The sequence below is a fragment of the Nycticebus coucang genome, chromosome 10, assembly GCF_027406575.1.
Source record: "Nycticebus coucang isolate mNycCou1 chromosome 10, mNycCou1.pri, whole genome shotgun sequence".
Taxonomy (NCBI): domain Eukaryota; kingdom Metazoa; phylum Chordata; class Mammalia; order Primates; family Lorisidae; genus Nycticebus; species Nycticebus coucang.
Window position 1 is genome coordinate 85,017,847 of NC_069789.1, and position 22,057 is coordinate 85,039,903.

Below are 22,057 nucleotides of genomic sequence, written 5' to 3' on the forward strand. Positions count from 1 at the left end.
CTTTTGCTATTCAATGGCAAATAACCTTCCCTAAGTAAGTTTAATGCTGTTTTTTATGTGCTAGGAAGAGTAGAGAAAAGGTATCATGGGCTCTTTCTCTCCCCTAGTGCCTCCTAGGGGAGCAATGAAGATGAGGATGAGTTTTTAAAGGTCATTAACTGATATATCTTTTTGTACTAGTTTGCAATGCTGCATGGTAATATACCTCTGGGCTAATTCCCTCATGTGTCAGGATTAAAAACTCATTTTTCAATAAAGTTTTTTGTTCTTCTTTGTGTGTGTGTGGCCAGGTAAACAAATCTTTCCCTCCTTAAGCATGCCCTTAAATGTGGCTTATTTTCTTTTTTTTTTTTTTAAAGGCAAATCAATTCCTTATTTTTATTTTAAAACACACACATGTATAATCAATAATACAAAATTCACAGGATTTTTTTATTGTTAAATCATAGCTGTGTACATTAGTGCAATTGCACAAATGTGGCTTATTTTCTCTATTCAACTACATACATATGCCTCTTGTAAAATATATGGCAAGAGTTTTTTTTTTTTGTCTTTTGAAGGACATATATTCACATATACCTATAAATTTATAACAGATAGAAAGAGAATGTAATTGTTTTTAAAATAGAGGTCCTCTTTGGCAAAGGTGATGCCTTAAATTTCCGGAAAGTGGAAACTACCTATAACACAGTCTTTATAGCTCCTAGTATTTAAATGTGCATTGAAAAGATGATATTGGAGGGGAATATTTTTGAAATAAATTATTGGTTATCACATAGGAGAAAGTTCACTTAAACGTCAGATTTCAGCAAACAAATGTCACTTTTATATCACTGTGTACTACATACATATTGTCATAATTTTTAGAAGGCAACCCTGCCATTACCACTGGGAACAGCTCATGTGTAGTGGTGGGGGTGTATATTCCTTAGAATACTTAAGCATGGCGTTGAGTATCTACCCTATTTCTTGAACTGGACTGGGATTAACTTGGCTCAAACCCCAGTATATTCTTTTTTTACTTTTCCATTTGTTAATGATGCTTAGAAACTTTAGTTCTTCTCACATTTTCTTCTGGCTTTGTTCTATCTACTAGATTCTCTAAAGGCTAACATTTCTTTGAACCAATTCTGCTTTTTTCTAACAAGTATATCATGCTTTGAATCATCTTTTTATTGGTTAGTGTAGATAACGTTTGCGACAGACATGAAAAGAAGCAGCAGGGAGGAGTTGCGAGTAAAAGTTAAGATCCGCTTGACTGAACACAGTACATTGGCTTTGTTCTTCCTTGTGCACATCCATCCATCCACCTATGTGAAAATACCAAAAATTTAAATATTTTGCAAAGTTAGTGCTAAGTGAAAACACAGACGTGTGCATTTAGTCCAGCCCTCGCTTCTCCGCTATACGAATCCAGCTAGGGGATAGGAAAAGATAAGAATAGGGCAAGCTACAATGGAGTAAATCATTGGGAAAATGTGCATCCCTGGCCCTGCTTTGAAGAAGCTCCCTTTAAGGTGTGCACGTGTGCTCCTTTCCCAAACCTTCTGAATGGTGATGATGAGAGATTTTGCATTGCAAAGGCCAACATTTTTAAAATGCAGTGCAGGTAGCTCAGAGCCAAAAGCGTCGCTCCTGCACGGGGTTGCAAAGGAAGAGAGAGGCAGGAGCTCGGGCAGCCAGCTGGGGGCTGACCTGATTCCCTAGAATCCTCAGTTCCCTTCCTCTTTCCTCTCGACGTCCTTCCTTCCCTGTTTCTCCTCTCCCTCCTCCCCCTCTCCTCCCCAGATAAGCAGCTCCGGGAAACAAAGAATCCGGGCTCCCCAGACCTTGGAGCGTACACGCAGCTCTCCGCAGGCGGCATCTCTCGAGGGTGACCCGGCGCTCCTGATCTCCATCCCCTCCCCAGCCTCCCCCGCCTCCCGCGCTCGCTCGCTCGCTCGCGCCCTCCCCGCTCTGCCTCCCCCACCGCCGCGGCTCGGAGAGGAAGACGGCCGGGGCTCAAGATGGCTTTAGCCCGGCTCTGCGCCCTGCTCGCCTGCTGCTGGGGGCCGGCGGCGGTGCTGGCCACGGCCGCCGGCGATGTGGATCCGTCCAAGGAGCTGGAGTGCAAGCTCAAAAGCATCACGGTGTCGGCGCTGCCCTTCCTGCGCGAGAACGACCTGAGCATCATGCACAGCCCCTCGGCCTCCGAGCCCAAGCTCCTCTTCTCGGTGCGCAACGACTTCCCCGGAGAAATGGTCGTGGTGGACGACCTGGAGAACACCGAGCTGCCCTACTTCGTGCTGGGTGAGTCCCGGGGGAGGTCCGGGCGGCCGGAGGCGCTGGACCGGCGCCCCCTCCCCCACTCCGGCTCGCTCTACACACCCACTCGCCGAGGACCTCCCCTCCCCCACTCCTGCCTCCTCGGATCCGCCCCACTCCGGGACCGTTCTCCACACCCTCTCGCAGGCTAGCGCCTCCGTGCACCTGGCTGCTCCCCAAATCCGACCTGGATGCTCAGCTTGCCCTCAGCTGCCCTGCCCCAAAGGAACAGTTTGCACCAGGCTTTTTGAACCTCTCCCAGCCTTGACGTCCCAGGTTGCGTTCAGGCACACCTCCACACAGCACTTCTCTGCGGCCGGCTCAACTCCCAGATTCTCTCCTCCCCACTCCCTGGCCACATGCTCAGGTCCTCGCTTCACACCCCTGGACCACCCTCAGCCCTACTTCCTGGGGGCTTTAGAAACAAATATCCTGTTATCACCTCTCCAGGCAGGTACAGGCCAGTCTTCATTCCTGGCTGAGTCTCTAGTCTTCATTCCTGGCTGAGTCTCTAGTCTTCATTCCTGGAGAGCCGTTTGGCTGCCACCAGGTTCCTGACACCTTCCGCTCCAACACTCAAGTTTCTTATGCCCCTGGCGTTCATCCTGGGAAGACCTACCTCCATGCTTAGATGTACCAACTCCCTCATTCAGCTACATCCCCATCTCCTCTGCATATCACCTCACAGTTGCTGGGATAAAGAAATCAACTTAAATTTGTTGCTCTTGATCTCTTCTTTGTTCCCAGAGCCACCTTACATAGGCCTAGGCATTTCTGCACACAAAATGACCTTTCTGGATAACAGTCTCTTCTTTCCTTTTTTTTAAATTTTTTTTATTATTATTATTTTGTTTATACCTCTCTCTTTGGTCCTCCATTGTAATTTTCTTAGGCTACAAAACTCCTTCAGGTACTGGAACCCCTACTTTACTTCAAATGTACCATTCTTTTTCACTACTGAGATACAAAGATGTTGTGGTCCTGCTCCAGTATCTTGCAGAGCACCATGAGTTCATGTGACTTAGTTAACCAAATTCCCCTCACTCATCAGTGTGCAAATGTGGTTCTCAGTCTGTGCATGCCTACTGTGCAATCCATTTCTTTAGTGATGTTGTACATTATTCTTACTTTACCCAAGAGAAAATTCAAAGGTAACCACAAGTAGGTCTCTAGATCCAAGAAACAAACAAACAAACAAAGAGCATGTCCCGGAGGCCATTGCATCTACTTAATGCCCCTGCCAACTGGAGTTCACTTTGCAGGGACATGGCTTCCTGATGGCCATATGTAGTTTAGAGACATATGTGGAATTTTAACATCTCCCTCTTGCTCTTCCTTCACAAGTTATCTTCACAATGAAAACATCAGGAAGTGGGTGAGTAAACTCCCACTCCTCAACCCTTATGAAAACACAATTTCAAAAATTGCCTGGTCCTTGGAAAAGTTGGTTTCCAGTTCCTGGAGTGCAGCTCTGTCCATCCCATTCAACCTGACCTATATTCTTAATGGGATTATTATTTTTTTTGCACTAAAATGCCTAAAGCATAATAAAAACAACTGGGGGCTCACTGGGAATGGGACACTGAATATGCTGCTCATCAAAATGTACAATCGATGCGTTCTTCAGAGGATGAAATTTTTGTGTGGAAGTCATGCTGATGTGCAAGTACAATCTGCTCCTCACAGTACAGAAGAATGAGTGTAGGAAATTATGTGTTTCTAAGGAGGCTGTTTGGGGCTCTGTATGCAGTGTTTATGGTGCATAAAGAGAGATGTGTGTGGAGCCTAAAGAAAGAAAGATGGGGCCAGCAGGTGTTCAAAATTCCACTTCCTTTTTTGCAGAATTCCAAAGCCAGCGCCTGATGCTGTGATGTGCCTTCTAGGCCCCAAAAGCCCAGATGTTAAAAAATGGGTTTTCTGCACTTCTTGCAAAGCTGCCCACTGCAGCACCCTGTTGATGTTGCTATGGTAACCTACTGCATATTGGAGTTTACACACAGGCACAGATACACTCTCACTTCAGGGCCAGATGCACTTTTAAAAGGCATTGTTTGTCCCCCTGCTTGCCTTGTCAGCGGTGTGTTCTCAACTGGAGATGTGCTCGCGCCTATCCTTTCTGGCTCACTATTCCCAAGGGGAGCAGGAGTAACTCTCAGCTTGGGTGGCAGAGCAGAGCTGGGAAGAAAGGGAGAGGAGTCCACGTTTATGAAGGATAGAGTTAAGGTTAGTCGCTCATGAACTTAACTTTTGTGGTCCTGGACCCTGTCGCTCCTGGCAACAGTGAGAGCGTTAGTGACTTGGGTCCAGGGCTTTGCCTACTCTGATCTCTGAAACTTAGTGTGCCTAATCTCTTCCCTGGAGAAGATGGAATCTGTCAGTCCTGGAAGTTTATCGAGCACGACCTTGCTCAGCACTCTGTAGCACTGTTGGGATCTAGATGTCAAAAAACATCAAAGACTCCTGCTCTCAGTGGAAACACAAAGTTACCTGTAAAAACTGAGCAATAATTTCTGATTATGCAGAATGGCTGTTACGGGGCTTAGGCATGCTGCGGAGATGCTTTCGTGAGAAGAGCAGACTTTATGGCAGACATGGGCTTGACCAAAATCAGGTCCTGTTACTCCTTTGAGTGAAAAAAAATTAATAATTAAATAAGAACAGAAAACAACTGCAGAAACAAGCTTTGGCTTCCTTTTGCCTCCAGGATCAAGTCTTGTCATTTTAGTGAGGTGAGCAAGGGTCTTTTCTTTCTGACTGCCACCACCTTCTCCAGCCTCTTAATCTTCCAACCGTGCCATGGCCTTCAAGACACTTTCAAGACTTTGCATGTTCTAGACCAGGCGTCGTCAAACTTTTTAAACAGGGGGCCAATTCACTGTCTCTCAGACCATTGGAGGGCCGGACTATAGTTAAAAAACAAAACAAAACAAAACAAAAAACCATGAACAAATTTCTATGCACACCACACATATCTTATTTTGAAGTAAAAAAACAAAACGGGAACAAATACAATCACACCGCCTCATGTGGCCCACGGGCTGCAGTTTGAGGACCCCTGTTCTAGACCCTCTGCCCAGAAGGCTTATTGTCCCTTCTCCATTTGGATCTGTTCTTCCTTCTAAACCCTGCACACCTGTCACCTATCTGTGAAGCCTACCCTACCCACCAAAGGCAGACTTAGGCCATCCTACTTCTGTCCTCATTGTGTAGGTGGAAAAACAAACAAAACACAAATGTGCAGATTTACAGGTAGATTAGATTCAGCTAATCTAGGCCTGGGTCTAGAAAGGTGAAGACATTTGAGGTCTTGAAAGGAAAATGTGCCAAGGCAGGTAGTGGGAGTGAAAATGGCAATGGCACAGCCACGGCGTGTGATGGAGGTCAGCCTGTTCAGAGGATGAGTAGTGGGGACCACGCCTGGATCTACAGAGTGGCACATGGTCTCCACTGCAAAGCCAGGCAGGAAGCGGTGACTTGACATAGAAAGTGTTGAATCTTGGTTCCCAGGGGCTATTTCAGCCATCAGCCTTGCCAGTTTTGCTTGTGGGATAATCCAGGGTAGAGGGAAGAAGAGTCAGTGTCTCCTCTTCTCTAAGGTAGGGTTTGCAAATTGTGATTCGACGGCCTGACATGACTCTCAGTTACGTATTGTTTGGCTCCTCGTAGTTTCAGAATGCTTTGAACTTGAATGTTTTAAGTGAGGGCATGTCATCTCTAGATTGCTTTACTTCCACGAGTTCTCATTGTTCTCTGTCTGACGGTCATTATGCCACTTATTTGGCAATTCCAAGCCAGGTAATCGAAACCCCTATTTTCAGATGTGTTGTAGAAGTCACAACAATATGGCAAATTAACTGTTATTTCTAATTTAAAATATTTAGGTACATAAGCCTTAGTATCCTCTTGGGAGAATTTAAAAGGTTTGCCAAATTAGTCAACTAAAATTTCATATCTCAACTAAAATTTCATATCTCAGCTTTCAAAACAGTAGAGATTCCTGCTTTGGAGGCATATTTGATTTTGAGACAGGGAATTAACCTGAAGCTTAACCAGGTTTTCTGTGCTGTGAACAGAATATATTTATCAGTCTCACTACTGTTGGAAGGCATGCTCTTCTATTTCAGACCCAGCTATTGAGCTTTTGCATGTGTAAAACTTAGTGAGGAAAGCTGTTTCTTTTGTGCTTTGGAGTTTTGCTTTAGCTGTCATGGGTTTTGATTGAAGAAGGTATTCCTGAAGATAAATCAATCAGCCTGCAGAGATGTAGTAAGTTCCCGCATGCAAGGTGCTGTTTAAAGTGTCTGGAGCAGTCCAATGTGGTGGTTAAAAGAACAGGCTTTGAAGACAGATTTGCTGTCAACCTCTGGCTCTATACTTATTCCAACAGTGGGGAAAAGCGAGCATCAGGGAGGTTAAATAACTTACTCAGGGTCACTTAGCTAACAGTTGATGGATCCATCACTCGAACTCAGGTCAATATGATGTTTAAGTCTTTCTCTTGGCTACTATTGTACATGCCTTAAAAATTTTCAAAATCTGTTCTTTTTTATGTTTGGACAAAAGGAGCTCTGACAATGTTTGGAATAGAAAAGCACACTCCCCTGGTCTGTATAAAGGAGATCTTTATTGTTTCTAGGTAAATGCCTCTTGCATGACCTTGCCCATTGAGTGATTTCTCACATAAGCCTTAATACAGAAGGTGAACTTCATCGAGAAATACTTACCTAAGTATACTTACCTAGGTATACTTCCCAAGAAGGATTGGGGAATTCTTTTTTAATGTTTCTGGGTTTGGTCCATGTTCCTATGGTGTTATGTTACGGCACCCATAGCATGATGAACAAGGTAGTTAAATGCATGTGGATAATATGTTCAATGCTCTTTTGAAAAGGGCTCTACAGAAATGCAAATGGAGAATCCATGACAAAAGGCACTATTGTCACGTGGAGCCATCCAGAAGGTGCTGTGCTGTGGTTTTAGCTGCTTGTTCAAAGCTACTACTGATAAGGCAGACTTGTGCTGAGAACCCACTGTCAGAAACCAGTGAAGCTGCCTGAGTAGCAGTTACTGAGCTTTTCAATGGCTTTCAAATATGATACTAGACATAATGTTCTGCTCACCAGTAAGCTTTGGCCTAGTATTGGGACATGTGAAATACCCAAATATCCCTCCATTCTTTTCACAATCTTTCCATCATCCTATTTGTGGAGAAACTTTGAAATTTGTTTCTTTTCTCTTCTCTCTGCTGCTGTGAGCTGCCAAGGGTAAAGGTAAACACATTTATGTAGAGTGGCAGCCCTTCCAGGACATCATAGGATGAATGGTTGCAATCTTAAGCTTGGGCCTTTAGCACTTCTACAACTCACATGAACAGAACGCAATAATTTATAGCATTGAGATGGTTATTATTTACTGTTTATCTATAGAAATGTAGAATTTTTACATCAAAGAATTTTGAATGCAAATGTGATGAAATTTACAGCACTTTGAATGTTCTTTTAGATATACTTGTATGACTTGAATTCGAATCATTGAACTTTTTGAAGAAAACAGAATACAGGTTTATTTCCTTTAGTCATCTTTGCAGGCAAGATTGAGGTCTTCTTTTATGGGGCATATATGTATATTTTTTTCTTTTTCTTTTTTTTAATAACAAAATTAAGCCTAAAAAGCTAGTAGTTTCTCAGATTAAGGCCAGTTTATGAGAACAGAACTTGGCGCCTTTTCAGCAGGAAAATACCAAGTCTTTATTTCTTCACTTCATACTGTAAAGATCAAATATATGCACACAGATGGCAGAAAAAGCTCTATTTTGAGCAAGTTAATCTCCCAGGACAAGTTAAAGCCTATGGCAATTTCTAATGTATTACAGTTTGGCATCTTTCATTATTTTATTTTTGTTCCAAACATAAAATAGTTTATATTTTATTTTTTAATCACATATACTTTAAAACTTTGAGGAAAAAAATGTGTAGATCTCTAGCTTTCCAAGGAACAAGAAATAAAATTATTGTGGATGGTTATCTAAGCTGACACGCCAACTTTTATAAAACACTTTGGTAATATATAGTAAAGTTGAAAACGTGTCTACAAGGAGATGCAGCCATACCACTTCTATTTATTACATAGGAATTCTGACACGTGTACATGAGAATGTTTGTTGGTCACAGCAAAACCTGGAACAACCATTCACAGGAGATGAGAAGTGTATGAGGTACTAGATTCGTCCAATGGAATGGTATCCAGCCGTGAAAAGAAATGAATTGCAGCTACATAGACCAATGTTGGCAAATCTCATAAATGTGATGGTAAATGAAAATAAGCAACTAGCTGAAAAATACACAGAATGATTTTATTATGTGAATTTGAAATAAAATTTTAAGAATATATATGGATGTGGTAAAAGTTTCTATGAAAAACAAGGCAACAAAAAATAAAATAAAGGATGGTGTTACTTCTTAGAGAAAAGGAAGATAATGTGAAGAGGGAGAATGGGAGAGGGGACTTCATAGATTCTGACATTACATGATTTTTGTTTTCCTTTTCTAAAAAATATCATTTTGTAGAATAGTTTTAGATTCATGGAAAAATTGAGAAGCTAGTGCAAAAAGTTTCCATATACCCTCCACCAGAGTTTCTCCTGTTCTTAATATCTTATGTTAATGTGGTACATTTGTTACAGTTGAAGAACCAATGTTGATACATGATTTTAAACAAAAGTGTACACTTGATTCAGATTTTTAGTTTTTACACACTATCATTTTTCTGTTCCAGGATCCCATCCATGCTACGACATTACATTTAGTCATCATGTCTCCTTCAGCTTCTCTTGGCTGTGACAATCTCTCAGTCTTGTTTTTTAATGACCTTTACAGTTTGAAAAGTACTGGTCAGGTGTTTCACAGAATGCCCCTGGATTGGAATCTGATGTTTTTCTCATGATTAAACTGAAGCTGAGGTTTGGGGGAGGAAGCTAAGAGATGATGTGCCATTTTCAACACATCATATCATAGTGTGCATTCTATCAATGTGACTTACCACCACTGCTGTTGACCTCAGTCACCTTGCTAAAGTCGTGTTTGTCAGGATTCTCCGTGGTAAAATGACTCTTTCTTCCCCCTCTTTCCACATTGTACTCTTGGAAGGCAGTCACAGTGCACAGATCATACTAAAGGAATGGAGAGTTATGGCCCATGTTTTTGAAAGTTGAGTGGTCTGCATAAATTATTTTGAATTATGCTATATGAAATAATTATCTCTTCTCTTCCATTTATTTACCGATTTGCTCATTTATTTATCATATAGACTCTTGAATATAAATTTTATACTTTGGGTTTTAATTCTACCTTATTTATTGTATTCTCCAATTGTTTCAGGTTTGGCTAACAGGAGCTATTTCAGTTGGATCTTATGTCTATTTGATATACATTAATGTGGGGTTTAGGGGTTTTTTGCTTTGATATTTGAGTACTTTCATACTTCCTGCAAGCTGCTCCAGGCTTCTCTAAGGAGCATCCTATAATAGAATTAGCTATTTCTCCAAGGATCTCTAATTCCTTTTACTGAAGAAGGGTATTAGAAACCAAGATCTGGGCACTAGGTGTGCTTGTAGTTAGTTATGGGGTGTCATTGCTTCTAGGCCCTCTTAGTTGACAGTGCAAGGAAATATGTGTCTATACTAATTCATATATACACACACATCTAAAACTGTTTCTATATGTAATTGTCTGTATCTATACTAAATAAACTAAGCATGAGTTCATACTGATGCCCCAGCTCTAATCCATTATACACGTATAATTATATTGCCTAATTAACATTAGCTATTATTACCGATCCTCTAGTTTCTTCATGTTGCTCATCCCACTCTAACACTGAAAAACCTAGCTCCCCCCACCTGCCATTTATTTATTAAAATTTTCAGTTTCACTATGCCTTGACTTTGGTATTCGAGTTGTTTACCATACCACTGTAGGGAACAATTTTATCAATTAGAGCGTAGGTTTTCTGTACAGTCCTTTTCTTATTGTTTTTCCTTTTTTTTTTTTTTTTGCCTTTAGTCATATAGTCTAGTTATTTCTAAAGTTCCTTAAACAGCATTTTTGTCGCCTCATCCCCTTTAGTGAGGTTGTTCATACACTTTACATATATTGGTGTTTTGTCACATCCTGCATTAATCTTGGAATCACTCAACCTCCTAAATAAATTTTTTTCTTTTAATTTGCACACATTAAGGTTGAGCCTTTGCTCTCAGAAGTTATATGAGTTTTGACAAATGTATAGTTTAATATAGTGTTATAGTTATAGTGTCATACAGAATAATTCAACTATCCTATGAAATTTCTTGCCCTTCATCTAGTCAATCCTTTCTTCCTTCCTTCTAAACTCTGGCACCCACCGATCTTTTATCATCACTATAGTTTTGTTTATTCTAGAACATCATATAATTAGAATCATAAAGGATGTAGCTTTTTCAGACTTTTTTCTTTCCCTTAGCATTATGCAGTTATGATTCATCTCTATCTTTTCACGGCTTGATAGTTCATTTCTTTTTATCATTGAATAATATTTCACCGTATGAAGGTACCATAGTTTGTTCATCCCTTTATCTATTGAAGGGCATCTTGGTTGCATCTAGTTTTTGCCAATTATGAATAAAAGTACTATAAACCTTAGTATTTGGGTTTTTGTGTCCTTCCTTTTTTTTTTTTTTTTGTATCTCATGCCGAGATTTGACTTAATAATCAGTTCACAGAATATATTTTCATAGGTTTATGAAAGCCACCTTTCTGTCATGGTTTATTTATTTGCTTGTTCATCTATTTTCTTTTATCTTCCAATAAAAAGAATAAAGAATTACTTCCAATTCATACTCAGCTTCCTCATAAGCAAACATTTTAATTTTCCCAGTGTTGATCTTATTGTTTTTTCTTGGTATGTGTTCTTACAATATGTGAATAGTTGTTTTGTTGTGTTCATATATTTTGATTTTGTAATTTATTTATTTATTGAGACAGAGTCTTACTCTTTTGCCCCAAACTAGAGTACTGTGATGTCAGAGCTCACAGCATCCTCCTACTCCTGGGCTCAAGAGATCCTCATGCCTCAGCCTCCTAAGTAGCTGGTACCAGAGGAGCCCACCACAACACTGGCTATTTTTTTCTGTTTTTAGTGGAAATTGGGTCTTGCTCTTGTTCAGGCTGATCTCAAACTCCTGAGCTGAAGCAATCCACCCACCTTGACCTCCCAGAGTGCTAGGATTACAGGCATGAGCCCCTGTGCCCGGCCCCATATATTTTTAATTTACATAAATAGCGATGTGCTGTCATATCATTCTGATTCTTTTTTTACTCAGCACTATATTTTTAAAACTCACTCATGCCATTATGTAAATATATAGCTCTGCACTGTCCAATGGGGCTTTTTGGGATAATGGTAATATTCAATATATGCCTTCTTTGATATGGTAGTTCCTAGCCATATTGATAGCTCTTGAGAACTTGAAATGTAGCTAGTGTAAGCAAGGAACTAAATTTTTGTCTTTAAATTTTAATTAGTTTACTTTTAAATAACCCCATGTGGCTAGTGGCTACCATATTGAACAGTGCAGGAATAGAACATTTCCATCATTGCAGAAAGATTTATTGGGCAACAGAGGTCTAGCTTATTGATTCTGACTGCTGTAGAGCACTCCATGATGGTCACCTACTACATCTTACCTGTCTTTTCAGGGAGGGATATCCAGGTTGCCTCCTGTTCCCTATCACTATAAGTAATGCTGTGGTTATCTTCTTTGTGCATATTTCCTCAAGGACTTTTGTGAAAATTTACCTGGGATATATAGTAAGAATAGAATCTCTGGTGTGTGTGTGTGTGTGTGCATGTGTGTGCGCTTAATTTGACTAAACACTGCCATTTGTACAGACGAAAGTTGAACCAATCTGTAGTCTAATCAGCAGTATGTGAGGATTCCTATATTCTCATAATCCCACAAACGTTGGCATTAGAAAGTGTTCTAATATTTGTCAGTCCACTAAGTATAAAGTGATATCTCATTGTTTTTCCAGTCTGTACTTTTGGGGGCACATGAAATACTAGGGAGGTTACCCGTTTGATTGTAATATGAATTACAACTACATATTTTGCAAGATGGTTTGTATGTCTCGTGACTTTGCCTGTGTTTTGTTTGCTTGTTTTTTTTTTGTTGTTGTTGTTGGTTGGTTTTCTGGAAACTTTTAAATTGTATATAATGGAAGATCTTAATTTTTTTTTTTAACTTTTATACTTTAAGTCTTAGTTGGGAAAGTCATTCTCACTTTACAATTATAAAAGGATTCACCAGTTTTTTCCTAATACTGTAATGCTTGTATTCTTGGCATTTAAATATGTACGTATTTTTAACTTATTCTGGTATTGTATTATATACAACCATGCCCAGATGTGCTATGTGAAGTACCAACTTTAGCTGTTGTCTTCTTAGGCAATCGTGTGCTGCTATAAAGGAATACTTGAGGCTGAATAATTAATAAGGAATGTAAAGTTTATTTGGCTCATAATTCTCTTGGCTAGAAAGTTCAGGATTGGGTATATGTACTTGGTGAGGGCTTCAGGGTGCTTCCATTCACCCTGGAGAGGCGGAAAAGGAAGGGGAGACAGAGTGTGCAGATAGCAATCATGTGGTGAGAAAGGAAGCAAGAGAAAGAGGGAGAGGAGCTAAGCTCTTTTTAACAACCAACTCTCAGGAGCTCAGAGAGCAAGAGCTCATTATCATTATCTTAGTGAGCAAGAGCTCATTATCATGAGGATGGCGCCAAGGTAGATACATAAAGGATCAACCCCCATGTCCCATATACCTACCATTAGGCCCCAATGCCAACACCGAGGATCAAATTTCCATATGTGGTTTGGAGGGTGCAAACATTCAAACCATAGCGGCTGTCCACATAGTTAGTTACTCAGATGTGTCAGTGCCGTTTTAATATGCTTTTGTATTCTATTTGGAAATATTTAATTAAGATCACATTGGATCACTGTTACGAGGTGAGATTTTCTTTTTGTAAGTGTATAATCTTTGCCAGAATTTAGTATTGATTTTATATTTACATCATAAAATAGTTGTTTAGTATTCTTATTTTCTCTAGAACAATTTTTTTTTTTTTTTGAGACAGAGTCTTACTATGTCGCCCTTAGTAGAGTGCTGTGGTGTCACAGCTCACAGCAACTTCCAACTCTTGGGCTTAAGCAACTCTCTTGCATCACCTTCCCAAGTAGCTGGGACTATAGGCACCCACCACAATGCCGGCTATTTTTTTGTTGCAGTTGTCATTGTTGTTTAGCAGGCCCTGGGCGGTGTATGTGGCTGTCACCGTTAAACACTGTGCTACAGGCACCCAGCCTGCTCTAGAGCAATTTCAGTAGCATTGAAATGATCGATAGAGCCTATAATCTTTACCACTGTACAATGTAGTGTGATGATTGTAATGACTGAATTAAGAAATGGTTAGTGAAATAATGAACACTGAAGTCAGAGTAGTAGGGAATTCTTTCCAGAGAAAATGGTCTAAGTTCATATACAAAGGATAGTGAGACTTAGTCTGGTAACCATGGAGGTTCTGGGTTTGGGGGAGAAGTTATCACCTTTACCCTAAGGATGTGAGAGTACAAATTGTAAAGACCAAGACTGGGTAAAAGGGTAAATAAACCGCCTTTTGTCGAGGGGACATGAAGCTAAGCACATAAACCATAGCAGTGCCCAGTGCAGTTATTTCACTGTTTTCAGTTTCTAGGGGACTTTTGTAATTCTATGGACTGAGGAAACTTCCATGCTGTGTAATGTAGGCATAATGTGTTTGGAATCTGTAGTTGTGCAATGCAAATCAGCACACTTTGTACGGTTCTAACCAATGGCTTCAGTATTTTCTATTCTCTGCTGGACATCTACCTTTCCTTAAATATGAATTCTGAAAATTAAACTTTTCTTATTTTCATACTCATTTTCCACTGTGAAGAGTTCAGCAATCTTATTCTTGATTTTTGGTGTGCTCTTCACCAAAGAATGACCAGACCTACCCAAAGCAAGGCAAGCATGAAACAAAGTTGATTGAGGAAGAGAAAAGGTCTATAGAACAAGAGCAGGATATAGGTTTACAGAACAAGCAAGATATGTTTGCTACAGATGACAAAAGGGCCCCCTGTTGGGACAAAAAGGGCCTTGGTTATGGTCATGGTTTCTGCTTTGTACTTTCTGGATTGGGCCCTCCTTGTGGTTCAGACATCACCATCACCATGGAACCACTTTCATGGAAAGCTGGGATTTATTTGTCCTAAGTTGTACCTTCATGTGGACCTCCCATGAGCGTCTCAGAAAGCCCATTTTGGGGTGAACTGCACTGTAGATTTAAGCTAATGACATGAATTAGCCTTAAGGTTGTTCTAGGTCACCTTCGCAGCCCTACTGTACCTTTGCTATTTGGCCTATGGGTAGGGAGTCCTCTGCATCTTTTACAGTTGGTGCACTTAGTTTGGATTGGTAAATGGGTAGGGCCTGCTCTTCTTCCCCAGTTCTGGGCAATTACTTGGCAAGATCAAGGTGGGGCAGAGTCAAGGTAGGGACAGAGTCTGGGCACCTGCCCTTTGTTCCCTAGGAAAGCCAGACTTCCTAACTATCTACCTAAAAATTGTCTCTTCTTGTGCCTTGGCCTTATTATCTTTTCTGTATTTCCTCTCCTTTCCTTCTTGCTATTCTTTGGATGGCTCTTTCAGTCTATCACCTATCATAGACATAACCTAAAGGGGTGCAGTGCCAGAGAATGGCTACTTTTTGAAAAGCTCCTTCTGCACACCTTCTCAAAACGTTTCCCAAATGCAGAGGAAGGGTGGGCATTTCCTTTTTCTCTCCACTGCCACTTCTATAACAGGTGTTCTTAGCTTCAGGACCATATATAGGGTCCAGATTCCAATAAGTGTAAAATGTATGTGTAAGGGCAGTTTCCTAAAAAGAGGGTGCAAAGCTTAAATACAATTTTTAGAAGGGCACTATAAGTAAGATAGAGGTTAAGGTTCTGGAGCAAAGAGGACTTAAAAAGTGATGTAAAGAAAAAAGCTTACTCTCCCTCAGGTGACAGTTCTGGGGTGAGTGGCTCAGTTTGGCAGGACACTCCACCTCCTGCGGTTGTTCAGAAACCCAGGATCCTCTCGCCTTTTTCCTCTGCCCTCCTCCAGGCCATTATGCTCTTCTGCACACTAAAACAGAGTTACCAGTGTGTATGTTTTGGCTCAAAGAAAAGGAAAGGGCAGACATTCAGGGTAACGTTTTTTTTTTTTTTTTAAGGAAGTAAAGCAAAAGATGCTCACATCCCTTTACACGCACGCTGTGGGTAAGAATGTTGTTACACGCCTAACATCCTAACAAAGGAAGTTTAGAAAACACAGTCTTAGCTGGTTGGCCATGTGATCAACTTAAATTCTACAGAAAAAGGTAGTTGATTTGGGGGAAGGGGGGACTGCAGTCTCTGCCCTAATGATCCAAAAAGTTAGGAATCATTGTTCTAGGCCCATGCAATTTTACTCTTTTTTCAGAAGGACCTCACTTTTAGAAGTACACATCTTCTGCTCTGTCATCTTCCTCCTCTCCTCATTGCTCCAGGCCACTCGCCCATGCACTTAGCATTGCACCTCTGCTGTTCTCACTGCCTTTACACAAGATTATTCCATTAACCAGGTAGAGTAGGGGCATCAAATATTTTTCTTACAGGGCAAGATAGTAAATGTCTTAGGGTTTTTAGTTCATATGGTCTCTGTCGTAACTACTCAATGTATCCTCCTGGCTGAAAGCTGCCATGGACACTATTAATAAACGGATGCAGCCATGTTCTGTTAACATTGGCTCATAGGCTATAGTTTGCCGCCCCCTGAAGTACAAAACCCACTCAACTTTCCATGTTATAGTTCCTTAACTTCAGCACTTCTACTTTCAAAACTCCATTTTACTCTCCCATGACTATGACCACCCACCTCTCATCCTTCAAAGTTCTCCAACCTCAAAAGTGGCCCTACCTCGTACCACAGATTCCTCCTACCAGCCATCTCCTGCCTTCTCTTTCACTCTGCCTGAACTTTGTCCTTGGAAATTCACCATGTCATTAACCCTTTTATTTTCTCCATGTCTATTGGAATGCTTTGGCATCTCTTCCTTTCCTTGAGCTATCCTTTTATTAAAATCCTTGATTCCATTGCTTCTTGTCATTACACAGCATCTACTGGTCAAATCTCCAGATGTGAATCAATTCCTGAAATCTGTGTGCTTTGTGTTTACTACCACATTGAAGGCTGAGATTTGTGTATAAATTCTCCTATATGTATAGATTTGAGGTACTATAATTATCTGGGTTTTAATCTCAGTTTGGTACTGAAAATTGCATATTAATTTCTTACTGACCTTGGCCGTCCTTTCCTCTCATTTCCCTACGTGACTATTTCAAACCTCTAGTAAGATAGTAAAGCTCGCAACTGAATTCCCATACTTTTATACTTAGCATAAAAAAGTATAAATTTATACTTAGCCTTTACTTTACCTAAAAAATTGAAGTTATCAGGCATAAATTACCTCCAATTTCAATCTCTAAACTTGTAGACCCCCTTTGCCATTCATTCTTACCTTTTCACCCCCGTTTTCCAAAATTTTTGAGCAGCTGCTAAAAATTAGTCATGATACTAGCCTCTCAGAAGGTAATGAGAAATAAAACAGACATAATCCTGCCTTCACAGAACCAAGAACTTGGTCTCTTCCAGGACCTTACTGTAGCTATCATTCCTCCCTAGATATCACCTTTTCCTCTGCTCTTCTTTTTCCTAGATCAGACCCTTCAAGCCTATAAATATACACTGTTCTCTGTCATCTAAAAAATTAAAGGAAACTGTCCACTTACCTGTGTACTCTCTCAGCAGGTGTCCTGAAGTCTCTGCTTCACAATGGCAGTCATGCTTCATTGCACCAAAGTCACCATCGACTCCCAGTGTAAACCCAAGGAACCTCTTTTGTCCTCATCCCAGTGGCCTTCACTGCTGACCCTCCTTGATGTGGTCTCCTCCTCTTCTTGGGCAATGCACAATCTTTATAGATAGGAAGGAAGCTTGTAAAACTGAAGAAAAAAAAAAAAAAAAAAGCCAGTGTGGTCAGGGCATAAAAACAAAATCATTTGGTGACATCTTCAAAGGCTTGTTATTTCCCACCTTCCAATACTTTGGTTTTGACTCTTAGAACCTGCCCAGAATTCCTAGCAAGTCATGAAAGATATTCCCTGATTTGCCCCCTATCTCTCTAGCACCACCCCAGATTAGCCTCATGCTAGTTTGGAACTTTCCATTGCAAGTAAGAGAAATTCAATTCAGGGGCGGCACCTGTGGCTCAGTGGGTAGGGCGCTGGCCCCATATACTGAAAGTGGTGGGTTCAAACCTGGCCCCTACCAAATTGCAACAAAAAAATAGCTGGACATTGTGGCAGGCACCTGTATTCTCAGCTACTCAGGGAGTTGGAGGTTGCTGTGAGCTGTATGACACCACGGCACTCTACCGAGGGTGATAAAGTGAGACTCTGTCTCTACAAAAAAAAAGGAAAAAGAGCTGTGAGAAATTCAATTCTGAGTGATGTAGATAAAAAGAGGGTTCATGGGCTTGGGTCGGTGAAGGTAATTGGGCTTCCTTTGGTCAGGGCTCCAGCTGTGTATCTCTGCGGTCATCATGGCTTTGACCTCTGTGTGGGCTTCCTCCTCAAACTTGTAACTGCTACAGTGCCAGGCATCACATCCATGTGGGAAAATGTTCAGAGATAGAATCAGGATTGCTTCTGAAAAATCTCTCTTGAGAAGGAGGGCAGGCTGATTTCCCCCACCAAAAGCCCCCTGAAAGTTACTCCTTGGTACTTTTTAGTGCAAATTGACTTAGGCCTGCCGATCCTTGGACCAATCTCTTTGTCAAGAATACGATAATTGGTTAGCTTGGGCTCATCAGGGCCCATTCCTGGAACTAAGGTTATTCTCTCAGCCCACATGGCAAGAGAGAAGGTGAGGAGACAACCTCACAGTCACTTCAATTAACTCTCTTCCACTTTATAGTTCAGAACAGTGAGCTATTATTGGCTTTTTTTTTTTTTTCTGAGACAGAGTCTTAAGCTATCACCCTGAGTAGAGTGCGATGACGTCACAGCTCATGGCAACCTCCAACTCCTGGGGTTAAGCGGTTCTCTTGCCTCAGCCCCCCAATAGCTGGGACTGCGGGCATCCGCCACAACGCCCGGCTATTTTTCGCTTGTAGTTGTCATTGTTTGGCAGGTCCAGGCCAGATTCCAGCCCGCCAGCTCTGGTGGATGTGGCTGGCACCCTAGCCGCTTGAGCTACAGGCGCCACCTATTGGCTCTTTAATTTCCTCCTCCAATTCCCTTCATTCTGCTTCATACATCTCAGGTACATCCACATTCTAGGAAAATCCTGAGGGTTCTTCGCCCTTCTTCTGTACTCTCAAAGCACTCCATGCGTACTTCCTTGGTAATACTCTAATTCTAAAGTGATTTTCTTCCCTGTTTGCTGATCCCTTGAGACTGTAAGTTCCTTAAAGGCAGACAGTTCCCTCATTATCTCAGTATCTTCAGCTTCTGGCGCAGTCCTTGTCAGGCATGGAGTGAGTACGTTTGTAGTGAACACTAAGCTAGGTTCCGTTGAACATCGACAGACTAACTCCTGAGAAACCCCAAGTCTAGCTCAGTGGTTTCCTAAGTGTTCCACAGACTTCCCTAAGGGCCTGTGAGACCCTTTCCAGGATATCTCTAAAGGGAAAACTAGTTTTGTCATATTACAATATCAAAATACTAGTTGTCCTTTTCGCTGAGTTGCTATTTCCACTGTCAGTGCTTCAGCAGGAATTAATGGAGTGACACTAATCTATAAAAGTAGCCACTGTGCTTTTCACCACTCACAATTTTTTAAAAAATCTAGTATCATTTAGGAATAACCCAAATGAAGCAGAAGAAAAATTATTGATTTATTAAAAATTGAGCTCACGTCCTCTTAGTATTCTGAGTAACAAAATGGGAGGTCCATAGAGAGCCTTTCTGCTGCAGCTGAAGTGTCATTGTTTGAGTTGCAAGCTGAACTATCTGTTTTTGTCTTGTAACAATTTTTTACTTGAAAGAACAACTGACAAGCAAATTATAGTTATAGAGACTCAAATATTTGGCTGAAATTTTCTTGAAAATGAACAAAGTGAACTTAAAAAACAACCGACAGTTGCTTGAATGATAAAATTCAAGCTTTCAAGAGAAAAATTAAAATATTATGAACATTTGTTAAGTGTCATGGTGACCTCAATAGCTTTCTGACACTTGAAGACTTTTCTGATGAAACTAATAATGCTATTAACAAGTAGAGTTTTTGAAATTGTCGGATAAAGTGTGCTCACATTTACAAGATCTGTATAACTCTAGGAGCTAATATTTTCTAAGTGACCAATGTGTGATGTTTCAATATGGTACATGTGTAAAAAAATACATGGAAATTTCAACATGGTCATATATAAATAGCATATAAAATATTTAATTTATGGCTCTGTTCCTACATTGCCAGTCACTTTTAATGAATTAATACTTATTGAGTTTTGGTATAGTAACAAAAAATATCTACAATTGTCTGTATGGCCAATAAAAAGATGAAAAATGTTCATATTCATAGTCATCAGAGAAATGCAAATCAAACCATCTTGAGATATCACCAAACACCAGTGAAAATAGCCCATATCTAAAGATCCCAAAGCTACAGACACTGGTGGGGGTCTGGAAAGAGGGGTATACTCATGCACTGTTGGTGAAATTGCAAACTAGTATAGCTCTTTTGGAAAGAAGCATGGAGAATTCTCAAAGAACTGAAAGTTGACCTTCCGTTTGGCCCTACAATTTCATTACTAGTTATCTACCAGAAGAAAAAAATCATTTTACCGTAAGACATTTGCACTCAAATGTTTATAGCATCTCAGTTCACAATCACAAAGATGTGGAAACAACCCAAGTGCCCATCAACTCATGAATGGATTAATAAACTGTAGTATATGCATACCATAAAATACTATTCAGCCATAAAAAGATGGAGAGTTTACATCTTTTATATTTACCTAGATGAATTTGGGGAAGATTCTCTTAAGGAAAGTATCTCAAGAATGACAAAGCGTACATCCCATGTACTCACTACTAATCTCAAAATAGTAGACCAACAAATACATGCCCACAGGAGAGTAAAACACAAATTCGAAAATGGGAGTCAGAGGGTTCAATTAGATCCCACCTATCCAGTAAATGTAGGGGTATATGGAACACTATCTGGGAGATAGATTCAACTGCAACTTGAAGTTTGCCTTATAAACCCACACAAGGTAACCTAATCATATGTACTCTCATATTAACCCATAATAAAAAAATACTCCTGTCTTTCCTAACTTCAAATCTACGAGGCAAGACTTTCTTCATGTATTTCAACCAAATAACATAATGTAGTGTATTCACTGAAGAAGTAGAGATGAGAATCTATGTCTTCTGTTAAGCCAGTATTTATTATACTTTTTCTTTTACTTTTTTGTTTGACTGTTTACAGTGACTTTATTCAGAATAGTCCCAAATAGAAACCTAGGAGTCTGTCATTCAACAGGTGAATGGTTAAAAACAAACTATGGTATCTACATACCATGGAGTACTACTCAGTGGAAAAAAAAAAGATTCTTTTTTTTTTTTTTAATTAAATCATAGCTGTGTACATTAATGTGATCATGGGGCACCATACACTGGTTTCATAGACCGTATTGTTGGTGATTCATTGAGGGTACAAGAAACCAGGTTACACTGATTGCATTTGTTGGGTAAAGTCCCTCTTACAATTGTGCCTTGCCCCCAAAAGCTGTGTCATACACCAAGATCCCCACACCCCTCCCTCCTTCCCTCTCTCTGCTCTTCCTTTCCCCCACTCCCCTCCCTCCTTCTCTCTCTCTCTGGTCTCCTTTTCCCCCACTCCCCACCGTGTCTTAGGTCATTAATTGTCCTCATATCAAAAATGTGTACATAGGATTCATGCTTCTCCATTCCTGTTATGTTTTACCAAGAAAAATGTGTTCCACTTCCATCCGTGTTAATACAAAGGAAGTAAAGTCTCCATCTTTTTTAATGGCTCAATGGTATTCCATGGTATACATATACCACAGCTTGTTAATCCATTCCTGGGCTGGTGGGTATTTAGGTTGTTTCTACATTTTGGCAATTGTAAATTGAGCTATGATAAATAGTCTAGTGCAAGTGTCCTTGTGGTAAAAGGATTTTTTTCCTTCTGGATAGATGCCCAGTAATGGGATTGTAGGATCAAATGCGAGGTCTAACTTGAGTTCTTTGAGGGTTCTCCATACTTCCTTCCAAAAAGGTTGTAGTAGTTTGCAGTCCCATCAGCAGTGTAAAAGTGTTCCTTTCTTTCCACATCCATACCAACATCTGCATTTTTGAGATTGTTGTGATGTGGGCCATTCTTGCTGCAGTTAGATGATATCTCAAGGTGGTTTTGATTTGCATTTCTCCAATAATTAGGGACAATGAGCATTTTTTTTATATGTTTGCTAGCCATTCGTCTGTCTTCTGTAGCGAAGGTTCTATTCATGTCTCTTAACCATTGATATCTGGGATTCTTGGCTTTTTTCATGTGAATTAATTCGAGTTCTTTATAGATCTTGGTT

General features: G+C 40.4%; 1 protein-coding gene across 3 annotated transcripts in view; it reads left to right on the forward strand.

Moving 5' to 3' along the window:
- Window positions 1-1,665: 1,665 nt before the first annotated feature.
- Window positions 1,666-22,057, forward strand: part of ASTN1 (astrotactin 1) — a 335,437-nt gene continuing 315,045 nt past the window's right edge. For all 3 annotated transcript variants that reach the window (XM_053607621.1, XM_053607622.1, XM_053607623.1), the window contains exon 1: window positions 1,666-2,289. In XM_053607621.1, the coding sequence (XP_053463596.1) occupies window positions 2,007-2,289 (283 nt within the window). In that variant the 5' untranslated portion in view covers window positions 1,666-2,006. The remainder of the gene's footprint in view (window positions 2,290-22,057) is intronic.